Here is a 22,645-nt window from a genome sequence, read left to right as displayed (position 1 = left end):
AATCAGTGATCGGGCACCATAGCCCGATTCACTGATTTGTGGGCTAACGATCCACCCCCGGGAGCGCGCGTGCACGCGTGCGATCGGCCGTGGGAGTGCGCGGACGCGCACATGGCCTCCTGGGCGTAGCTAGTACGTCCAGGAGGCCAAAGTAGTTAAAGAGGAACTCCGGTAGAAAATAATGTAATGAACAAAAGTGCTTAATTTGTACAATAATTATGTATAAATGATTTACTCAGTGTTTGCCTATTGTAAAATCTTTCCTCTCCCTAATTTACATTCTGACATTTATCACATGGTGACATTTTTACTTCTGGCAGGTGATGTCAGTGGAAGTAGCTGCTGCTTGCTTTTAAGCTGTAAACAGCTGTTATTTCCCACAATGTAACAAGGCTCCAACAGTGTGATGTCAGCACCATGGTCCTGACATCACACTGTGGGAGGGGGTTTCAACACAATATCAGCCATACAGAGCTCCCTGATGATCCGTTTGCGAAAAAGTAAAGATTTCTCATGGGAAAGCAGGTATGAGCTACTGATTGGGATGAAGTTTAATCCTTGGACACAGTTTCTCTTTAAGATAAATCAAATTATTCTGAGTCAGTACTGAGTCACATAAATAAATGCAGTGGGATTTAATGAAAACCCCTTTTTTACTCACCTGGAGTTCAGCATTAATAATTATAGAGGAAGGATTTGTTAAAGAGGACATATCTTTTTATCTATACCTTATAAGATGTTTACAGTAATTACCTTTTCATTGCTTGGTGTTTTAGGCGTGTCAGGCTTCACCAGTATAGATGGAGGGGCATATGTCAGAGGTCTCCGTATGGAATTGTTTCTAGATAATGGCTCTCTGGGCTCAAATGCAAATGAGCTGGCAGCGGAATATCTCCTATAATCCACTGGTCTGCTGGTAAAGGGTAGAAAATCATACTGTGAGCTGGGCCTGGTCCATGTTTCTGCACTGGCCCCTACATTGTAGCGATCAGCATTGATAATGATCTGCTGAGGCACTGTGGAGGCTGGCCTGCTCATGGTGCTCATAGACTGCAATGCTGGACTGTTCTGCATGTTCTTCTGAAAAGGCCCACCTGGAAAACACAGACTTCTCTGTCAAATTCTGTTTTGGAAATGTAATCCAGATATAAATAAAAGCAAACAGTGATTTTATCAGTTGATGTGGCTACTTTTACCTGGTGACATATTTCAAGTGGCATTCACACATGTTATATATAACTATCGAGGAGACCACCATATGGAAATGCCTTGTTTTTATGATTAGGTTCTTCATAACCCAATCGAATTTTTTTGGGGGGTTAGGGGGAGCAAGTGGAGCCCCAAAGCTAAATACCCAAGGCTGTGGCAAAAGTCAGTTCCTTTATTTCTGATTTGGTACCTCTTCCTGACCAGGGGGCAGGTCTTCTACATTCCCAGGGAGGTTGGATTTCATCATACAAGCACTCTATACATACATAACAATTGAGATGGTGCACAGGAACCACAACAGTGTCAGAGGTGCAAGAAGGGGATGGAGAACGGTTTAATGATTACTGCTATTCAAAGTATCTATAGAGGTGATTACCACCAGCACAGGACCTATAATACTGTGGTTGAGGGAGGACTCCTATGGCCCAAGGGCCCCAGTGCAGTTGCAACTTCTGCATTCCCTATTGCTACGCCACTGGATGGGAACAGTAGATATTTATGCACTGGCCATCTTCCTGTGAGTAATCGCTTTCTAAATTCATAACTTCCTAGACACAGTCCAGCATTTCATGTAGCACCTGATACAGAGAGAATAAGCTTCATAAAATCAATACCAGACACCAGAAAGGTGACTCCAAGTATGAGTTGTACTCTTACACATGAAAGGTGGCTGTACTCCTGCCCTTTGAATCATCTCCCAGCGAAGTACTAATATGATTTGCTGCTGTTATTCTATCTCTATACACTGTTTGCTGTTGATCCTGGAGAAACTGCAGGTGCAGAATGATTACACCAATCTGTGAAGAGTATCGCACATTAAACATAAAATATTGTCAAAATATTAAAGTTATGCTCAGGCACCAGGTGATTTCTACTTATTTCAGCATGGGAAAATACCTGATGTGACATCTACTGTTCTACAGCTGACTCTCCATGGGCAAATAATGATCTACAACAACATACATTTGTAAAGTGATTTTCTCCCATATGACTTAAAGTACATAAGCATGGCCCAGACCAGTAATTGGTTGATTGGTAAATTTTGGTACAGAGGAAGAATTCTACAAGTCTGCAAATGCCAGGCTAAACAGGTGGCCTTTCAGTCTGGATTTGAATAACTCCAGGGATGGGTCTGTCTTTACTGGGTGTGGTAGGGAGTTCCAAAGGGTAGGGGCAGCATGACAGAAAGCTCTGGCTCCAAAGGGTTTGAGGTGCACTCTGGGAGTGACCAAGTTTATGGATCCCGCTGATTTGAGGTTGAGAGGTGTCATGCAGATTTAGCAAGTCCTTCATGTATGCAGGGCCCAAATTGTGTAAGGAGATGAATGTCAACAGTCCAATCTTGAAGAATATTCTCCATTTTACAGGGAGCCAGTGAAGTGAGCGAAGAATTAGTGCAATGTGGCGAGACTGATTTATTAGTAATCTGGCAGCAACATTCTGTACTAGTTGCAGGTGGTACAGGTCCTTGTTGGGGAAGCTTGCATAGAGGGTATTGCAGTAGTCCAGCCGTAATTTGAAGGGCATGAACTAGGGTTGGAAGATACTCTGGGGGAATGAAATGTTTATAGTTTGCAATGTTCCTTAGATGAAAGGAATATTTGACTACAGCTGAGATTTGGTTTCCGAAGCTCAATTCCCAATTGATTACCACACAAAGGCTGTGCACAAGGTCGGAGCTATTCTATCCTGGTTGGTGTTGATTTAGAATAGAGCTGTTTTGAAACCAACTTTTGGCTGTGGACAACAAGCATTATGTTTCAGCCAGTTATCATTCATCCACTCTTGTAGTTCAGCTAAGCAAGAATTTATTTTTGAAGTTAGGTCTGTTCCACCAGGTTTGAAGGACAAGTACAAATACGTGTCATTGGCATAGCAGTGGTACGTCAGGCCATGTTGTTGGATAATTGTACCAAGTGGTAGCATGTAGATTGCAAATAGCAGAGGGGAAAGGATTGAGCCTTGTGGCACTCCAAATTTTAGAGGTGCAGGGTTGGACATGACAGGTCCTAGGGATACTCTGTGTTCTGTCACAATCTGAACCACTGGAGGACTAAGCCACAGATGCCACAGTACTCCTGCAATCTACTGAGACAATATGTGCCCACAGCCACCTCCTCCTTTAATACCTTCAAACCTCAGCTCTTCCAGAAAGCATACCCCACCTCGCCAGTGCCCTAACTTCTCAATGCAGCCCCCCTCTTATCGTGTTCCCACCCCCGCCCTTTAGATTTTGAGCTTCAGGCAGGGCCCTGCCTCCTTATATATCCTACTTGATCGTGCAACCTGCCCACAGAAAAATGTGAACTTGTATTATCAGGACTACTACTCCATTGTATAATCTGGCATTGTGTGTCTTACTGCTTAGTATCTGTATTGTGTTGCCTGTCAACCCTATTATCATTGTATGTAGCCTTTTATTTATTGTCCAGAACTGCATAATGTGTTGGCGCTATATATATCCAATAAATAGCTGAAGGCCTCATGTTGTCTCCACGAACATGGTATTAATGTGTAAGATTGTGTAAAAAGCTTTACTGAGACAAAACTATTAAAGAGGAACTTCAGCCTAAACAAACATACTGTCGTTAAGTTTAATTAGTTATGTTAATTAAAATAGATAGGTAATATAATCTCTTACCCATCCTGTTTTAAAAGAACAGGCCAATGTTTGTGATTTCATGGGGGCAGCCATCTTTTTGGTTTAAAGCAGGTGGCAAGGAGCATGAGACACAGTTCCAACTGTCCTGTGTCCTGATCACCCCTCCCAGCTAAGCACGCTAGACTTCAAATCTCAAATTTAAAAAAAATTGCGTCAAAACAGCAGAACGAGAACTTCAGAAATCCCATCATTCTTTGCACAGCATTAGGGGGAAAATGCCCAGGCAGTTTTCGTCTGTGCAGCTAAAAATGAGGCTTAGGTAAAAAAAACAGTTCTGATGCTGTGACTGTTAAAGAAACATCAAGCGTTTTCAGTGCTGCTGAGTAGATTTTCCAATTTGATTATTATAATATGATTCGGATGAATATCAGTACCACCAAGTGCATGCCCGGCCGACAATTTCGGGCCGAAATTGGTCGGATATACAGGTCGCTTGTCATGGTCGGTCGGGTGCGTGGTGGTAACCACGAGCGATATCAGGAGGAGCGATGAACACGATGAAACCCCCCAGCGTTGTTGCCCTAATGTATAAATGTGTGTGCATTCATACATTACCTGTCCTGTGTCGCGGTGCCTGTCTGTCTTCCGAATCCCCACTCTTGCAGTGGCCCCATACAAGCGTGTATGCAGCTATGGAAGAGCGGTGGATTCAGAAGACGGACGGGCACCAAGACACAAGATGGGTAATGTATAAATGCACAAACATTTATACATTAGGGGAACAGTGGGCGGATGCGGCGGGCTTGGCTAATTCCCCAGAGATCTCATGCTTCTATGGGCAGCTGACGGAACTCTCTCTTCTTAGATTTGGTCACCTTTACTGTATTGATAATCTGATGGCCATATTTACTTTTTACAAAGTTGAGTGCATTCTTAAAGATAAATGCAGATAAATTCTATTCCTTTGTAATCAGAGGTATATAGTAATCAAACCTCAGCTACTGGTCCTGTATGGGCATGGGCTGGGCTAACCGTAGATGGATGCATGTTCTACAGTTATGTCCTATTTACCTCGTATCCACATTATCAAGGAGCAGCAGGAGGACAACACTGGGAGGGGAGGCCCTTATCTCGGACATCTTAAACTTCCACCATCATAGGATATACCCCGAGAACTGGAAACTGCATTACATTTCAATCTAACCTACAACCACTTTGATAAGCTGTCTGAGAGCTCCACCAAATCACACCAAGAACAAATGCAGAAATCTATTAACTTCAGGTGATTTCAGAATGCGTATTTTTTTCCTTTTTTTTCTGTTCAGGCAGTAGACCCAGAGAAGGTTACACACAACTCTGTATATAAACTAGGTGGGTTGGGGAATTGATAGCAACAGTCATTACCAACCTTACAAAAGGACTTGTTATGACTAAATAACGGGAAAGCAACATTTATTTGACCTTGCTTTTCTACTTCAGTGTTGACTTCAGTGTTGAACAAAGGCGAGGTAAATTGTGTTAGCTCATTTGGAAAACTATAAAAAGGGCACTAAATAATAGATGAAGAACTAACTTTTCTTTAAGTCGCTGTTCCTTCGTCGAAGAGTCACGGGTAGCAGGGCAGAGGAGGATGCTGTGGCCTTTTTCATTGCTTCCACTCCACTGGGGGGAACATAGAAAGTCCTGATGGGTCTCGTGATTCCAGTCTCTGACATGCTGCTTTGTGAGGACACAGAGGCGTTGCTGGAAATCCATTTAGTCTGATGAGGTGATGTCTTTGCATCAGGAGGATAGTTTGAAGATTTTCTGCTACAAAACAGAAACATATTTGTAAATAACAGTCGCTAAATTTACCTTTTTTACCTGTTTTAAGAAGGTAAACTTTTGTTTTGCATAACATTTTAGTAAGAGGGCTTTTTGGTCCTTTGTAGCCCCTTGCAAACTTCTAGGAGTACTGTTTCATCACAAGCTTGCTGGGTAATCTGTAACTCTGGGTGCTTCAAGTCCTACACCATAGAGCAGCTTTAATCCATACCATGCACTAATGAGGATCAATCAAACTGAAACAGTCTATATGCATGTTGGATTATTGTAGCTCTGTACAATTAACAAGCTGACATCATTGCATTCCAGTGGTTCTGGCGTGTGTGGCTAGCTTACAGGGACAACAAAGGATGATTTGCATATTACGCAGTGATGCATTGTGGGTGACATCATATGCTTACACCAATCTGAATAATCACAAGTACCTTTTATTTCAAGAAGGTCAACTTTTGTTTTGCCTAACATTTTAGTAAGAGGGCTTTTTGGTCCTTTTTAGCCCCTTACACACTCCTAAGAGTTCTGGTTCACCATGAGCTGGCTAGGTACTCTGTAACTCTAAATTTAACTTCTCCTTATACAAATAGGGCAGCTATCATTACGATGTTTGTTTTCAAAGATACAAGTAATATTATGCTTAAATTTAAACAAATTGCGGTATAAATGGTAATTTGGGCATCAGATAAAACAATGAGTGTTAGCTGCTTATAGCCGCTATTTACAGTTTATAGTGACTTACAACCGCTATTTACCGTTTACAGCAGATACTTGCAACTTTTAACATTGCCACCAATGGCAGCGAAAATATTGGGGCTAGGGTTAAAAGGCGGGGGTCTTTTGTATTAGGAGTATGGGAAGGGGCCCTAAGGGGTTAAGGGACATCTAAAGGGAGATGAATATAGAGGCTGCCATATTTATTTCTTTTTATTTCCGCTGAATAACACCAGAAACAAGAATGCAGCTAATTTAGTCAGATCTGACAATTTCAGGAATACCTGATCAGCTGCATGCTTGTTCAGGGTCTATTGCTAAAAGTATTTTAGGCAGAGGATGAGCAGCATAGCCAGGAAACTGGTATTGCTTGAAAGGAAATACATATGGCAGCCTCCATATCCCTCTCATCAGTGCTGTTCTCACTCCAATGGGGCCCCGGGGCAAAAGTAACTTGGGGACCCTCCTGACCACCCCCCTTCCCCTGGCCACTTCTATCAATGCACTAACATAGTTAGTTCAGCACCCAGGTGTAGATAGCCAGATGTGCCCCCAGGGTTAGTAGCCTCCTCCAAGTAAAAAAAGCCAGATGTGCCCCCAAGGATAAGGTAGCCCCCCAATACAATCAGATGTGTTGCCCAGGATTAGATAGCCCCCAGTATATATAACCAGATGTGTCCCCCGGGATTAGAAAGCCTCCCCCCAGGATAGCCAGTTGTGTCCCCAAGGATTATGTAGCTTCCCCATAGGCAAACGCAGCTAGGGATTACAGCTGCCCAGAATCCCCCCTCAGACCAGGGCCAGTGCTGTGTATGGGGACAGGCACTGCCCCCTTTCTTTCCCTGCTACAGTTGGCTTTGAAAGTGGCATCAGCGTGTGTACAGAGCATGGAGCAGCTCTGGAGCTCTCTGATTTCAAAGTCAGGTATGAGCACAGCCCTGTGCCCTGCTGTGTGAATGCTTCACTTTCCCCTTCATTTCCAATATCGGCTGTACTCATTCAGGGGCAGACCCAGGATTTTCAAGGGAGGGATTCCTGAAAGGTCTCGCTCAGCCATGCACAATACAGTATAATATGGTAGGACACAATGCTGGGTACACAATGCAATTTCCTGTCCGACTGACAGGATCTGACAATTATTTCCGACAAAGTGAATTGTAGCAGGGAAAGAAAGTGGGCAGTGCTGTGAGCTGCAGGATGCCTGCAGATATTCTCGTGTCTCAATTTGTGCCTGTCCCCAGACACTGCACTGGCCCTGGTCTGAGAGGGGATTCTGGGCAGCTGTAATCCCCCCCCCCCCTCCCGCATTTGTCTATGTCATTATCTGTATCCAAACTGCTCCTGATCAATCCTGTGGTCGGTTGGTCGGACGGGAAATTTTATTGTGTGTACCCAACATGATGCCCTACCATATTATTATACTGTATTGTACAAGCTGAGGGAGACCTTTCAGGATCCCCCCCCCCCCCTTGAAAATCCTGGGTTTGCCCCTGGCCCCTAAGAATATATATCCAGATGTACCCCCAAGGATTAGGTAGCCTCTCCACAGTGCAGATAGCCAGATTTGCCCCTCAGGATTAGGTAGCCTTTCCAAATATAATGTGCCAGATGTACCCCCCAGTATTAGGTAGTCCCCCCCTAGTATAGATAGCCAGATGTCTCCCTGTTTTAAGTAGTCTCCCCTCTATATGCAGAGCAGACGCTACAACTCACCTGTCAGCACCGCTGGAAATGTAAGCAAGTCTTCTCCACGTCGCACAGTTCCGTATCTCCTTTCTGACTCCTCCAATGGTGCAGTAATAAGAGGCACCACTAGGGGGCATCAGAGAAGAGACACGTAACTGTGGGATGGGGAGAAGACTTGCAGAAGTTCCCTGCAGTGCTGACAGGTGAGTTTTACTGTCGCTTCCCCTTGCATCACCCTCCATATGGGCAGGCGAGGGGGGGCACTCAGGGAGGCCCTTCCTTCTTCCCCTGCCTGCCACTGCTTGCTCAACTAACGGCCGCGATACCCGGTAGGCCGGCCGAATTAGATTTTTAAATGGTGAAGATGGGACAGGCTTGAGGGTCCCCCCTGGGCTTTAAGGCCCGGGGGCAATTGCCCCTTGCCTTAATTGTAGTGTCGGCCCTGCCTCTCACTTCAGTTGTTCTTTAGGGCCTGTTTCCACAAGCGTGAAAACCGGGCAGAATCCGCAGAGTTTCCCCGCAGGCAAATCGCGCGGGGAAACTCTGCCATAGGAAACAATGTTGCCGCCGGCCAAATCACTTACCTTAGCGATTCGGCCGACATTGCCATCAGTTTCTGTGCAGGAGGCTGCGAATCCAATAGCCACGCATGGAACGGCTTATGGGATTCGTCAGCATTCCTGCAGCCGAGGTAGTGCCGTTGCGCGTCTACCAGCTGCGCGCGGCACTAGTGGAAACGGGCCCTCAAGGTTAGGTACTACCAAGGGCATACATGTTAAAAGGGTGCCGGGAAATTTGGGCGCGGGTTGTGAAGCTGAAAAATGTCTCATTCTGCGGTTGCAAATTTCCCGGCGGGTGATTTTAACACGATCAGCGCGGTAAAATCATTGTACACTCCTGCGATCAGCGCTTGTTTACGCACTGTACCGCGATCGCTGAAATCGCAGTAAAATGCTGCAGGTTAAACGTTTCACGATTGCAGTTAATCGCGGAATGCCCACGATCGGCGGCAATTGCTGCAGTGGGATCACTGCAATATACAGTATTTTTGATTGTGCTAGAGCTTTAAAAAACAGTAGCGCTTTAGCGATTAGCGGGAATCACCTGCTTATCGCCCTAGTGAGAATGGGCCCTAATGGTTAAGCATGGGTAGAGGGAGAGTTCATTATTTTCACTGGCTAAAGAATTCTCAGAAACAAACATTCTGCAGAGATAACCTGACAGGACTAAAAATGCCACCACCTGTGATCAATTTTTCACTCATCAAGGCTGTTACCACATGAAAAGCTGAAATTACCGAGCAGTGAGGTAAATTACTGACTTGTGTGGTAAACACCTCAACAAATGTCAATTCATAAAGGTTACAGCATGCAGTAAAACACAGTTCCATTACTGGCAGTTATCCTCTGTTGGAACAGTGCGGGACTCACAGAAATCACAGAAGCAGATACAATTACCTATGACTGACAGGAGCAGAAGCCAATGGAAATAGCTCCTGTCTCCTCCAAGTCCCATTGATAGGACCCATAGACTTCTCCGGCGGGTCTAGCTTTTCTACCCCTCCCCAGGCAGCGATTAGAGAGAACACTGAACAAAACAGGTTTCCCCTGCCAACCTCCAGCAGTTCAACCTCTTAGGTTCCTGTTTGACGATGCGGATGAGCTAGTGGGGAAATCACCTAAGCAGGGCATGTGCACTGTCTCCTGGAAGTTCTTGCAACAAACAATTGCTAACTCCCAGCTAGAGCAATTTCCTGCCTTTATCTGGTCAGCAGACGCCAGTCAGCCAATCAGGTGTACTATTATACACCCTTTGCCTGCTGTACCAAATCTAGCAGGAATTGCATAAATTAGCATTCAGGTGGGAGGCTTCGGTTGGATGCAATCGTAGATTGCATCGGTTACAGGGACACCCTGTGTAGGCACATCTCCCACACGGTCCCCTCCTTAACCACTCACCTGTCAACAGCATCCTGAAAGCAGCAAAAAAGAAATGTAAAATCACAAACACTGGTCCTCATGACAGCTGGGGGCCCCAGTCTCGCTCACTGGCTGGGGCCCCCAAACCACCATGCGATACCTAGAGGGATGTGCGGGCAAGCCCTGGACCTCTCACCTCCAGGGAACTCAACCCCACTGCCTCTAAAAACTGAATGCTAACTGCAACAAACACAATTGCTAACTCCCAGCTAGAGCAATTTCCTGCCTTTATCTGGTCAGCAGATGCCAGTCAGCCAATCAGGCGTACTATTATACACAATTTGCCTGCTGTACCAAATTTAGCAGGAATTGCATAAATTAGCATTCAGGTGGGAGGCTTCGGTTGGACACAATCGTAGATTGCATCGGTTACAGGGACACCCCATTTAGGCACATCTCCCACACGGTCCCCTCTCTAACCACTCACCTGTCAACCGCATCCTAGAAGCTGCAAAAAAGAAATTTAAAATTACAAACACTGGTCCGCACGACAGCCGGGGCCCCCAGTCTCTCTCACTGGCTGGGGCCCCCAAACCACCATGCGATACTAGAGGGAAGTACGGGCAAGCCCTGGACCTCTCACCTCCAGGGAACTCACCCCACTGCCTCTAAACGGAATGCTAACTGCAACAAACACAATTGCTAACTCCCAGCTAGAGCAATTTCCTGCCTTTATCTGGTCAGCAGACGCCAGTCAGCCAATGAGGTGTACTATTATACACCCTTTTCCTGCTGTACCAAATCTAGCAGGAATTGCATAAATTAGCATTCAGGTTGGAGGCTTCAGTTGGACGCAATCATAGATTGCATCGGTTACAGGGACACCCCGTGTAGGTACATCTCCCTCTAGGTAACCCAGTGTTTGTGATCCTGGAAGTTCTTCTAAGCTGTGGCAATTTAAATAAAATGTTAAGGACTAATGGAGACTTATAGACAGATTTAGAGCAAGCAGAGGCAGTTTAACAAACATCTAAAGAGATGTCGGGATGCCTCTTACTATTGTAATGCAGTCTCTGCATGGAGAGAACAGCATGTAACAACACAGACTTACACTCTTCTGCTGTTACTGACAATTGGCTTTGGTAAATTACCAAACTTCTACCGCACCTGTGAAAACATTGATGAATTAGCACACAAGTCTAAAATACCGAATGCTGTATTGTCCCGACTTTTTTTTCTTTTTTCTTTCTATCGAACAGCCTTTGATGAATTGACGCCAATGTAAACGAGGGAGAGGAAAGAGTTTACAATGGGTAAATGCTGACTGAATTTATAAATGAATATTGTAAAAAATAAGCAATTGTATTCATTATGTTATTTTCACTACAGTTCCTCTTTAAGAAACTCATACACCAATTTGTAAACCTGAATGTCAGTATATAATTAAAACTATTTCTATTTTAATAGGCTATTCAATTTCAGCCTGAAACTGACAGCAGTATTGTACTACATTTGTGGCTGGAATTATACTGACAACCTATTACTGTACATACTATGTACCGCACACTTTTGTTTCACCTCACATTATTTCTTTTTACTTTCTATACTATCGTTTATTACGTATTAGATGATAAACTGTGACAGCCAGTAAATGAGCTACAGTAGCAAATTGTTCAGTGGAAATGGTACTTGTCTTTACAGAACTGCAAAGAATAATTATAGCTGTGTAATTATGCAGGTGTTGGTGGGGTTACCGTAATTAAAAGCTTAATAAGTTTCAGCTATTACATTCCTTCTCTTCTGGAGATAGACATCTGTTAAAAGGGACTACATGTTGGTTTAATGATTACTAGTGATTAGGGGAGAATGCATCAGAAAGGAATGGACAATGTGCCATTTTACTTCTGCCTTCAGCAAATTCAAAATTTGGAAGAAAATCGACAGTACTAAGAAATAAAGAAATCAACAGTATTTGTTAATACAGATGCATATACAGAACCTCTTATTTGCCTTATATATAAATATCTGAAATATAACTGTCGGAGGGGGTGGCTAAGAGAACCCGAGGCCTCAAACTAACTAAAAAAGTAAATATTTACCTATGGAGAGGGAAGCCAGGTCCTCCAGAGTTTTTTTTTATGCTTTTCTCAGGTCCTCGGCTGCTGGCAGGGACCCTCCTTTCCATTGGGACCACACCCCTCTTCTGGCAGGAGCTCTGTCATGCTGCACAAGCAGCTCAGGCACAAGAGGTTCCGCCTTACTACGCAGGCACAGCCCATACTTGGGCAGGCGCAGTACAGCCATGCTTGTGCCTGAAGAGGCACGTGGCCCCTGAGGTTCCTAGCGACAACCATTTGTTGATAATTTTCAGGGGGTCTGCGCTCCGCAACAGGGGAGTGGAGGACAGCATTTCCCTGTTTTTAGGTAAATATTTCTATTTGTACCCAAGGTTCTCCGCTGGTGTATTTTAATAAATTATCTGGGTAACTATTAAGAATAGAGGAAGGGGTAAAGAGCGGTTGGAAATAGAATGTAAGAACTGAAGCTGCATATAATTTGCATCAAATTTACATGTCAAGTCAGAATTCTTAACAATTCTTTGACAACCTCTTCTCATCATGCACACAGGCTTTGCTCACATCTGTGCTTTCATGTCTCACTTACCGGTCTAACTAATCACAGCTTTGTTGTTTCTGTAGTTTTTAATCTTAATCTCATAACAGTTCTCTTCCCGACCAGCCATACCTAATATCACGCCTCCTTGTAACGATGGGTGTCAACACGCAGAGAGAATCTGATTACTGGTGATCTGCAGAATCACCCGCAATGCAGATATACACCAGATTATGGATGATCTGCAGTATCACCAATAATCCGGGTATGTCTAACCTCTGGACACGAGTATAATGTGAGTGTTTGGTGTAACAGTACAACTCTGAGCATAGACCACCAGGGACCCCGGTGGCCTGAGTGACTTGAGGAATACTCCCCTGACTGTGGGGAATATTCCTGTAGCCTGAGGACTCCCTAGGAGAGGGACCCAGGCTGGGTTGCAGGAAGCCCTGCTGCTAATATGAACAGACTGGCCCTAACTAGGTGTGAGGGCCTATTCTCTATGCCCTGGAACCGGGCTAAGGCAAATACACATACAATACAATCCTAGCTCAGGGTGTGAGGTCCGTGATCACAACACCCTTGAACTAGCCTACCAAATACCCTAGTCTTGGGTGTGAGGTCCGTGATCACAACACCCCGGAACTAGTCTAGAGCATAACATAGAACTGACACAGTATCCTAGTCTTGGGTGTGAGGTCTGTAGTCACAACACCCTGGAACTGGTCTAAAGCATAACATAGAACTGACACAGTATCCTAGTCTTGGGTGTGAGGTCCGTAGTCACAACACCCTGGAACTGGTCTAAAGCATAACAGTAAAGCCACAAGAGTAATCTAGCTCAGTGTGAATCCCCAGGTCCACCTGGCTCTTAACACACTGTAGGATCTGACTGTGGTCTGTGTGCTAACACATAAGCATTCGCAACGGCAGACAACGTGAGACTGAAGGACAAGCAGCTATATAGTGCAGCGCAGATCAGCGCCGCCCAGTCCCCTTCAGCCAACCGCCGCTCGTTTTGGGATCAGCTGACCAGTAAAGTCAGCTGACCCCTTTCTGCTTCCCATAAAGCTTCTGCCTCTCGGCGCGCGCGTATTCCTCAGCCTATGTGCACAGGAAGGCTGAACCACATCAGACACATGTCGCCCCGCAGAAACCGCCGGGCTGAACGTGGAACTAGCCACCGCGCCGTCAGAGCACGCGGCGGCTTTTCCGCAATCCTTCACACTCCTACAACTATGCCCCAATATCCTGTTTATGAAAATCACAAACTAGTAGATTGCACAAGATCGATTAGTCCAAATGGCGCTCAATAGGGATTAGCAAGTAAAATTTTAAAGTTAGGTCTCACAGTGACTCAGCCCCAATCTTGCTTAGCTAAATTCTTGCAAAATTGGCACTGGCCGTCAAATTCGTCATGCGGCCACGTTTAAGACGAAAATGAGGTTATAACAGGATTATCCTTGTAAACAATCATAAATTATAACCTATTGACATTAACATGTTTTGATTTTAACCGCCTAATAAAATGTTTTATTGATCGTTTTCAATTGTTTCATTTTACTGCACCAGGGTAAGGTGATGTGGTAAATAGTGGGCATGGCCAAGCGGGTATAACAATAAAGATAGTATATCCCCCCCAAACTAGCAGTGTCTACTATAAAAACATATAGGCAGCATACCCACACAAAAACATAAGTAGGCACAGTGTCCCTTTCAATAATATAAATAAAGATATCCCCCCCAAAATAAAAACGGGCAGAGTTTGTCGCTCCCTGGGAAAATTAGACTGATTTGTGTGCATGCATGTATTCCCTTGAAAGGTAGAACCTGATGGCACCTCATCGTGAATCTCAGGTTCAAGAGCATGAAATGTTTGCTTGCCTGTTTACTGCTATAGGCAGAGAAGGGACCATTTCCATGGAGGGAACCTCACCGCTGTTGAGATGGTCCAGTTCAGAATGTTGTTGCCTGCAATATATTTTGGAAGCCATAATACTTCATTTTTGTAACAGAGTACACTTTTGCAATCTAACGTAGTTATTTTTGTTACTAGAGCTCCAGCTTGCTGTATTTTGAGTGCAGAGAGTTAATGCTTGTTTGCAACTGCTTTCCCATTTAAAATCCTGGTCACAAAGCAAGATGAGGATAGTTATCCTTTCTTGTGTGTATATTTCAGCAGCCAACGTGGTCTGGCAGACTGATGTAGCTCTTTCCCCTATGCGAGAGCAGCCCATTTATTTAATGGTGTGAGTAGCATAGTTTGTCGCTTCCTAGAGATATGACTGAGGCATGTTTTCCCTATAATGGTAGGACCTTACTCAGTATGAATCTCAGGTTCACAAGTATGCAATGTTTGTTTGCTGACTGGTATAGGTAAAGTAGGGACAATTTCGACAGTAAGAACCTCAATGCTGTTGAAATGGAATGGAACGTTGTTGCATGCAATCCATTTTGGAAGCGATGTCCTCCATTTTTGCAACAAATTACAATTTTGCAGCCTAGTTGTTTTTAACCTCACTTGCTGTGAGTATTTTGAGTGTATATAAATTGACCACTCCAATCAAAACCAGCTTTCCCTTTCAAAATCCTGGTCGCAAAGCAAGATGAGCATTGTGTTTTTTTTGTGCTTTTTTTTTTTTTTTTGATTAGTGACCATCACAGTAGAGACAGACTGCAAAGCAGCTTGTTCTTTACTATGGTGAGGGGAAAGTCAGGAGGTGGCCCAGTACAGGGACTACGACAGCAGTCAGATAAGCAGTGTTCAAAGCAGCAGATTGCTGGAGGGAGGGGTTAGGGCCCTTTTACACTTAATCATTTGCTCTTAGTTATAACTGAAAGACAATTAATTTTCAAAGTAATGTACAAGTTTTACTATGGCACAGCTCCCACTATACGTGTTTTAACTGAAAGCTTTTTCACAATGCACTGCTTTGGAAATAACGCATACTAATGTGTACTAATGAATACCAACGGATCCTTAGGAGTTCAGCTGAGCTGATGTCTGTATATCTGCTAGATTTTCACCCAAGACCCTCACAAGTGAACATATCAGGTAATACAAGTTTACCAAGCATATGCAGCAGCCCTGAACTCAGACTCCTCTCTGCTCTCAAAGATATGCAACAGCATAATAACCTTTAAACAAAAAAACATTTTTGTTACATCTGATACAAATCCTAAACTAAATCTGCACTGTTTCTACTTCCTGATTCATGGAAGCAGACATTGTTGACATCCTGTGCTTTCAAATGAGCTTATCTGCCAACTCTGCCATAGGCAGTCATGTGACACAGGGGAGAGATCAGATAACAACTTGTGATTAGACATAAATGAGGGGGAATTAGACAGGCTTAAACTCAATAAATACATACAGGGTGCATTTCTTTATGTACTCCTCCTGTCCTGTGCAAGAGTTCAGGACAGGTCCACTTTAAGGTGGATTTTATAGCCTCAAGAAGCCTTACCACATGTATACTTGACATATCACAGTATATCCTGACTCTGTTATAGCTTGAACACTGTCTAGCAATTGCCACCACTGGGCATAGCTTCAGTATGTGTGAATTCTGATAAGTGCCTCTTTTACAGCTCAGTTCTGACCCTCTGCTGCAGATTTGATTACTGAGGATGTGGGTGGTGCTAAAAGTAATACTTGCATTGAAGCCATTGAGCTCTGCAACCCATCCAATCATTTACAGCAAATTTATGTTTTTTAATTAAAGGAGGAGGCATGTGTAAATGTGACTGGGAAAGATGCACAGACATGTCTCTTTTCCCTGAAGCATGCGGTTTAAGTTTAAGTTCTCATAACTCAACCTAAATTGTGCCATACGGTACAATTTCCACATTCTTGGCTGGTGTTATATGCAGCTGCCGAGTGAGCCTGATTTATAGTTTAATAACACGGCTACTCCCTGGCAAAGCACCCAAAACGCCAATTCATTTCATTAGTACAAACATTTTGGGGAAGATAAAATAAGATTCTGTGAAGCAGATCTGCCTGCTCAGCGGCAGGATTGTGATGCTTATTATGGTTCTATTTATGTCTTCTCTTGTTGTTCGTTTTTATTGTTATAGTGTAGGAGAGGGACAATCAACAGGATGCAGAAGGAGCATTAAGAACACAAATTAGAAATACTATTCCAACACCTGAATATATCAAGTGTGCTCGGCAAGGATTCACAGAGCATAATCACACATGGATATGAAAATATAAGTATTCGGTTCTGAGAGTGAATGGGCATAGTGTAGATTTGTGGAAAGAACATTCATTCCTTTCTTCCATGGTGTTTGATAGCAAAAGCCTTCCGTTCTAACCATGATATACAGTGGCGTAGCAATAGGGGGTGCAGAGGTTGCGACCGCATCGGGGCCCTCCCTCAAGCTCAATATTAGCTCTGTTGGTTCTGTGCTAGTAGTGATCACTTCTATAGATGCTTTGAATAGTGGTAATCATTAACAAACTACTAGCCAAATACTAGGCTGAATGCTCAGTATGAATGAGCATTGAAACTGATCCTTAACCACTTCAGCCTTCAGTCGTTTTCACTTTATGCATCCGAGCAATGTTCACCTCCCATTCATTAGCCTATAACTTTATCACTACTTATCACAATGAACTGATCTATATCTTGCTTTTTTCGCCACCAATTAGGCTTTCTTTGGGTGGTACATTTTGCTAAGAGCCACTTTACTGTAAATGCATTTTAACAGGAAGAATAAGAAAAAAACGGAAAAAAAATCATTATTTCTCAGTTTTCAGCCATTATAGTTTTAAAATAATACATGCCTCCATGATTAAAACTCATGTATTGTATTTGCCCATTTGTCCCGGTTATTACACCATTTAAATTATGTCCCTATAACAATGTATGGCGACAATATTTTATTTGGAAATAAAGGTGCATTTTTTCCGTTTTGCATCCAACACTATTTACAAGTTTAAAATAAAAATTAAAAAAAAAATAGAAATATTTCATCTTTACATTGATATTTAAAAAGTTTAGACCCTTAGGTAAATATTTACATGTGTTTTTTTTTTAATTGTAATGTTTTTTTTTATATTAAACATTTAATGTGGGTATTTTTGGGAGGGTGGGATGTAAACAGTATTTTTTTCTGTAAATATGTGTTGATTTTTATTTTTTGCATTTAGTTGTAGTTTTACTTTTTGGCCACAAGAGTTTGTTTACATGACGTCACTCTAAGCGTAACACATACGCTTAGAGGGACGCATGGGGAAGCGAGAGCCAGAAAAAGCGGAGCTGATGCTTTTTCTGTGGGGGAGAGGAATCAGTGATCGGGCACCATAGCCCGATTCATTGATTCCTGGTCTAACGAACCGCGGGTCAGGAGCGCGCAGACGCGCACATGGCCTCCTGGACGTAGCTACTACGTCCAGGAGGCAAAAGTGGTTAAAGATATTCCATTACATGTTAACTTCTCCCACCCCTTGGACAACACAGAAATAATTATACATTAAAAATTGTGTAAATAGATGATTTCCCACATAAAGTTCAGTCATGTGACTGCTGACTGGGCTCCAGTCCTTAATTCTGTACACGAGGACTGTGACCAAGTCTGTCAGGCACTTTTACACTGCCCTCTCTACATACACCTACACAAAATGCAGGTATGTGGTCATATGGGGGGGAGGTTGGGCAAGGAATTTCACATGGGGTGGAGTGAGCGGGACCATACGGCAGAAGGGGATCAGGTTTTTTTTTTACAGCAGGAACGGTGAAAATGAGGGTCAAGAATAATAAATGAAAAGTTTATAATAGGCAGGCCTGGATTTACCTTACAGGAGTCTATAGGCACAGATGTGCTAGCGCCTTAGATTTTGCCCTTCATGAACTTACAAATAGAGATGTCGCGAACGGTTCGCCTGCGAACGGTTCCAGGCGAACTTTGGGGGTTCGCGTTCGCCTGCACCAGGCGAACTTTGCGGAAGTTCGATTCGCCCCATAATGCTCTATTGAGCAAAACTTTGACTCTCCATATCACTGTCAGCAGACACATTATTGCCAAACACCCTGCTCTCACTGCTGGAGGCCCGCCCCCCCTCCCTCCTCCAAGCAAGGTCCTTATACCATTTGACTCAGTTGTCTGCCTACACTAATTAGTTATGGGACAGCTGCTACACACTCTGCTAGGGAGATTTTAATTAGCCTCTTGTGGGTCCTCCATCCTCCCTCCACCCTTCACCCTCCTCCCTCCACCCTCCACCCTCCTACCCTTCTACCCTCCTACCCTTCTACCCTCCATCCTTCTACCCTTCACCCTTCTACCCTTCACCCTTATACCCTCCACCCTTCTACCCTCCACCCTTCTACCCTTCTACCTATTTCCCTCCTCCCTCCTACCGGAGGGAGGAGGGTCTCATCTGCCAGGGAATTATACTATTTCAAAAAAACAGTTTATATACCATGGTAGATTCATCTCTCTCTCTCTCTCTCTCTCTCTCTCACCAACACTACATGCTGAAGCCAGCCTAGCGTGTACCATTTATGCTCAATCTATTTATGCTCAAAAATACAATTCCGCGGAAAGTGGTGACCATCCCTACTAGAGAGAGAGAGAGAGAGAGAGAGAGAGAGAGAGAGAGAGAGAGATGAATCTACCTGGTTATCTGGGGTTCTCTTTGGACAACTGTTGAACACAAAAGACAAGGCCATGTCTGGCTACATATCCGTAAGCAGTGGCTGCATGGTGTAATGGTTAAGGGCTCTGCCTCTGACACAGGAGACCAGAGTTCAAATCTCAGCTCTGTCTGTTCAGTAAGCCAGCACCTATTCAGTAGGAGACCTTAGGCAAGTCTTCCTAACACTGCTACTGCCTATAGAGCATGCCCTAGTGGCTGCAGCTCTGGTGCTTTGAGTCCGCCAGGAGAAAAGTGTGATATAAATGTTATTTGTCTTATCTACTTTTTCTCTTGTATTGAGCATAAATGGTAAATGCTAGGCCAGCTTCAGTTAGTACTGTTTGGGTACAGTGGTTAGGGTGCTTGCCCACCACACAGTGAGACCCGGGTTCAAATCCCAGCCAATGTGAGTTGGCTTTTATTCTACAAATCCTTAAAGGGAACCTAAACGGAGAAGGATATGGATTTTTCCTTTTAAAATAATACCAGTTGCCTGAATCGCCTGCTGATCCTGTGTCTCTAATACTTTTAGCCACAGCCCCTGAACAAGCATGCAGATCAGGTGCTCTGACTGAAGTCAGACTGGATTAGCTGCATGCTTGTTTCAGGGTGTGATTCAGCCACCATTGCAGTCACAAAGATCAGCTGGACTGCCAGGCAACTGGTATTGTTTACAGGAAACATCCATATCACTCTCAGTTAGGGTTCCCTTTAAGCAACCTAATGTTTCTATTGCATTGAGCATAAATGGTAAATGCTAGGCCAGCTTCAGTTAGTACTGTTGTGGTACAGTGGTTAGGGTGCTTGCCCACCACACAGTGAGACCCAGGTTCAAATCCCAGCCAATGTGAGTTGGCTTTTATGCTACAAATCCTTAAAGGGAACCTAAGCGGAGAAGGTTCTGGATTTTTCCTTTTAAAATAATACCAGTTGCCTGAATTGCCTGCTGATCCTGTGTCTCTAATATTTTTAAGCCACAGCCCCTGAACAAGCATGCAGATCAGGTGCTCTGACTGAAGTCAGACTGGATTAGCTGCATGCTTGTTTCAGGGTGTGATTCAGCCACCATTGCAGTCACAAAGATCAGCTGGACTGCCAGGCAACTGGTATTGTTTACAGGAAACATCCATATCACTCTCAGTTAAGGTTCCCTTTAAGCAACCTAATGTTTCTATTGCATTGAGCATAAATGGTAAATGCTAGGCCAGCTTCAGTTAGTACTGTTGTGGTACAGCGGTTAGGGTGACTTGCCCACCACACAGTGAAACCTGGGTTTGATTCCCAGCCATGGTATGTAAACTGGTTTTTGAAATAGTATAATTCCCTGGCAGATGAGCCCCTCCTCCCTCCGGTAGGAGGGAATAGGTAGAAGGGGAGGAGGGTAGAAGGGGAGGAGGGTGGACCCACAAGAGGCTAATTAAAATCTCCCTAGCAGAGTGTGTAGCAGCTGTCCCATAACTAATTAGTGTAGGCAGACAACTGAGTCAAATGGTATAAGGACCTTGCTTGGAGGAGGGAGGGGGGGGGGCGGGCCTCGAGCAGTGATGTGTATTTCACTCAATCAGGTGTGCCTCCAGGTATTAGAGCCCTTGAAACATGGTTTCTATCATTTTTCCAGCCGGTAGAATTTTTTTAATTAAATTTTCAAAGTTCGCCTCCCCATTGAAGTCTATTGCGGTTCGCAAACTTTTTCACGAACCAAACCTTTCGCGGAGGTTCGCGAACCGAAAAACGGAGGTTCGCGACATCTCTACTTACAAGCCCCCACCAAACCGCACCACAAGTGTGCTGGCTGTCCCAGCTGTCACTTCTCCCTTACTTCCCTCGCCTCTCATAGGTAGCTACCATTACATGTGCCCGTTAGTATTAGGTAGCCAGAAGTACCCTCAATATTAAGTAGCTAGTGGTGACCCCAAGTATTAGGTAGCTAGAAGAACCTCGATAGTAGCTAGAGGTGCCCCTGGCTGAAGGGAGCTCTGATCAGTGGAATGCCGAGAGCAGAGTGAGTAACCTCTCATTTACACTCTCATCAGGACTCTGCATAGGGAAGGAGGGAGTGAGGCGCTTGGGGAGGGGAGTGAGATGCCTTCCCATCATCAGGCGCCTGTAGGCATACAGTGCCTTATGGCAAATCCAGCCCTGATAGCAGGTAAGTATGCATAATTTATAAAGTAGACATTAGCACTGGCCAGTATCAGTTCGATATTGTGGAATTGCAACCGTGTATGCTCTATTGTATCTTAAAAGTAGAGTATGATTATGAAAGTCAGGCAAGCAGCAAAGTTAGCAATGGCAGTCTTCATAACGCTATGTACAGGTCCATTTTAATCACTTAACGACCAGCCAACGCCTATCGGCGGCAGCTGGTCGCACCTGTGTTTCTATGGAAACGGCCTGTCGGAGGGGGGCTCCATGAACAGCTTGTGAGCCTCCGATTGTGGCTCGCAGGCTAAATGTAAACACCCGGGGACGTAATCCCCGGTGTTTACATTTTACGGCGCTGCTGTAACAGCAGTGCTGTAAAGGAGATCGGCGCTCCCCGGCCTCTGATTAGCCGGGGATCGCCTCCATCTGATAGGCTGAAGCCTATCTGAGGCGGTACAGGACGGATCGCTGTCCTGTACCACCTATATTGAGAAGGAGAGGGAGGGAAGGAGAGGGAGGGGAAATATCGCTGCGAAGGGGGGAAAAAGGGGGGGGGGGGGGGAGTCTGATCGCCCTGCCTGAGACCTGATCTGTGCTGGGGGCTAAAGAGCCCACCCAGCACAGCTCATAGAAAAATGGGCTGGTCGTCAAGTGGTTAAACTGCTGTCTTCACTGTACACATGGTTAAATGCATAAAACTAAATCGGCCCTAGATGATGGAAACTGACTGTCTAAAGTCACTGACCAAAATATCCATATAATCTTGTCGTACCATGAAGATGTTTAATAGAAAGCATTCAGCAAAGATTGTGCAGAGAAAAACCACATACCGAAAAGAACAATGATCCCAAACTCCTTTTTCTTTTTCAAGTTAGCAGCATTTGTCTTAACTACAGAGCTTAAATGGTTTATAAAGCCACAGTAAATGCCAAAATAAGACGAAAACACAAAGAAAAACAATTTATCCGCGAACAGGCACAAAAATCCCACAATTCTAAATATTCAAGGTTCCTCCTTTTAAAATGGAATTGACATTTTCAAGGCACTTTTTTTCCATTACTGGTGCAGCATGTACAGTCTTTAGTTATAAGATTACATCCCTTCATATCAGCTATTCACAGTGCATTACCACCACCTGGCACTGTGGCTAGTAATGTAACCACTTAAAAAACGAACTAATGCATTTTCTCTCAAGCTGATTTTGTGTTTCCCACATAATTCTATATGCATTTACTCAAAGTAGAGCTCATTTTCTCCTCACACTTACTTTTATAACAGTGTGTAGGAAAACAG

The 22,645-nt window shown here is 44.1% G+C and overlaps 1 protein-coding gene across 15 annotated transcripts in view; it reads right to left on the bottom strand.

Annotated features, from left to right (window-relative positions):
* SH3RF2 (SH3 domain containing ring finger 2) overlaps window positions 1–22,645 on the bottom strand; it is a 477,535-nt gene that overhangs the window by 4,811 nt on the left and 450,079 nt on the right. For 14 of the 15 annotated variants that reach the window (XM_068277518.1, XM_068277521.1, XM_068277522.1 and 11 more), the window contains 3 exons: window positions 14,446–14,532; window positions 5,385–5,620; window positions 754–1,094 (listed from right to left, as the gene is read on the bottom strand). In XM_068277518.1, the coding sequence (XP_068133619.1) occupies window positions 754–1,094; window positions 5,385–5,620; window positions 14,446–14,532 (664 nt within the window). The remainder of the gene's footprint in view (window positions 1–753; window positions 1,095–5,384; window positions 5,621–14,445; window positions 14,533–22,645) is intronic. The other variant, XM_068277530.1, reaches the window with a different exon arrangement.

This window comes from Hyperolius riggenbachi, chromosome 3 (assembly GCF_040937935.1).
Source record: "Hyperolius riggenbachi isolate aHypRig1 chromosome 3, aHypRig1.pri, whole genome shotgun sequence".
Classification (NCBI taxonomy): Eukaryota; Metazoa; Chordata; class Amphibia; order Anura; family Hyperoliidae; genus Hyperolius; species Hyperolius riggenbachi.
This window is presented reverse-complemented; position numbering and strand designations above follow the sequence as displayed.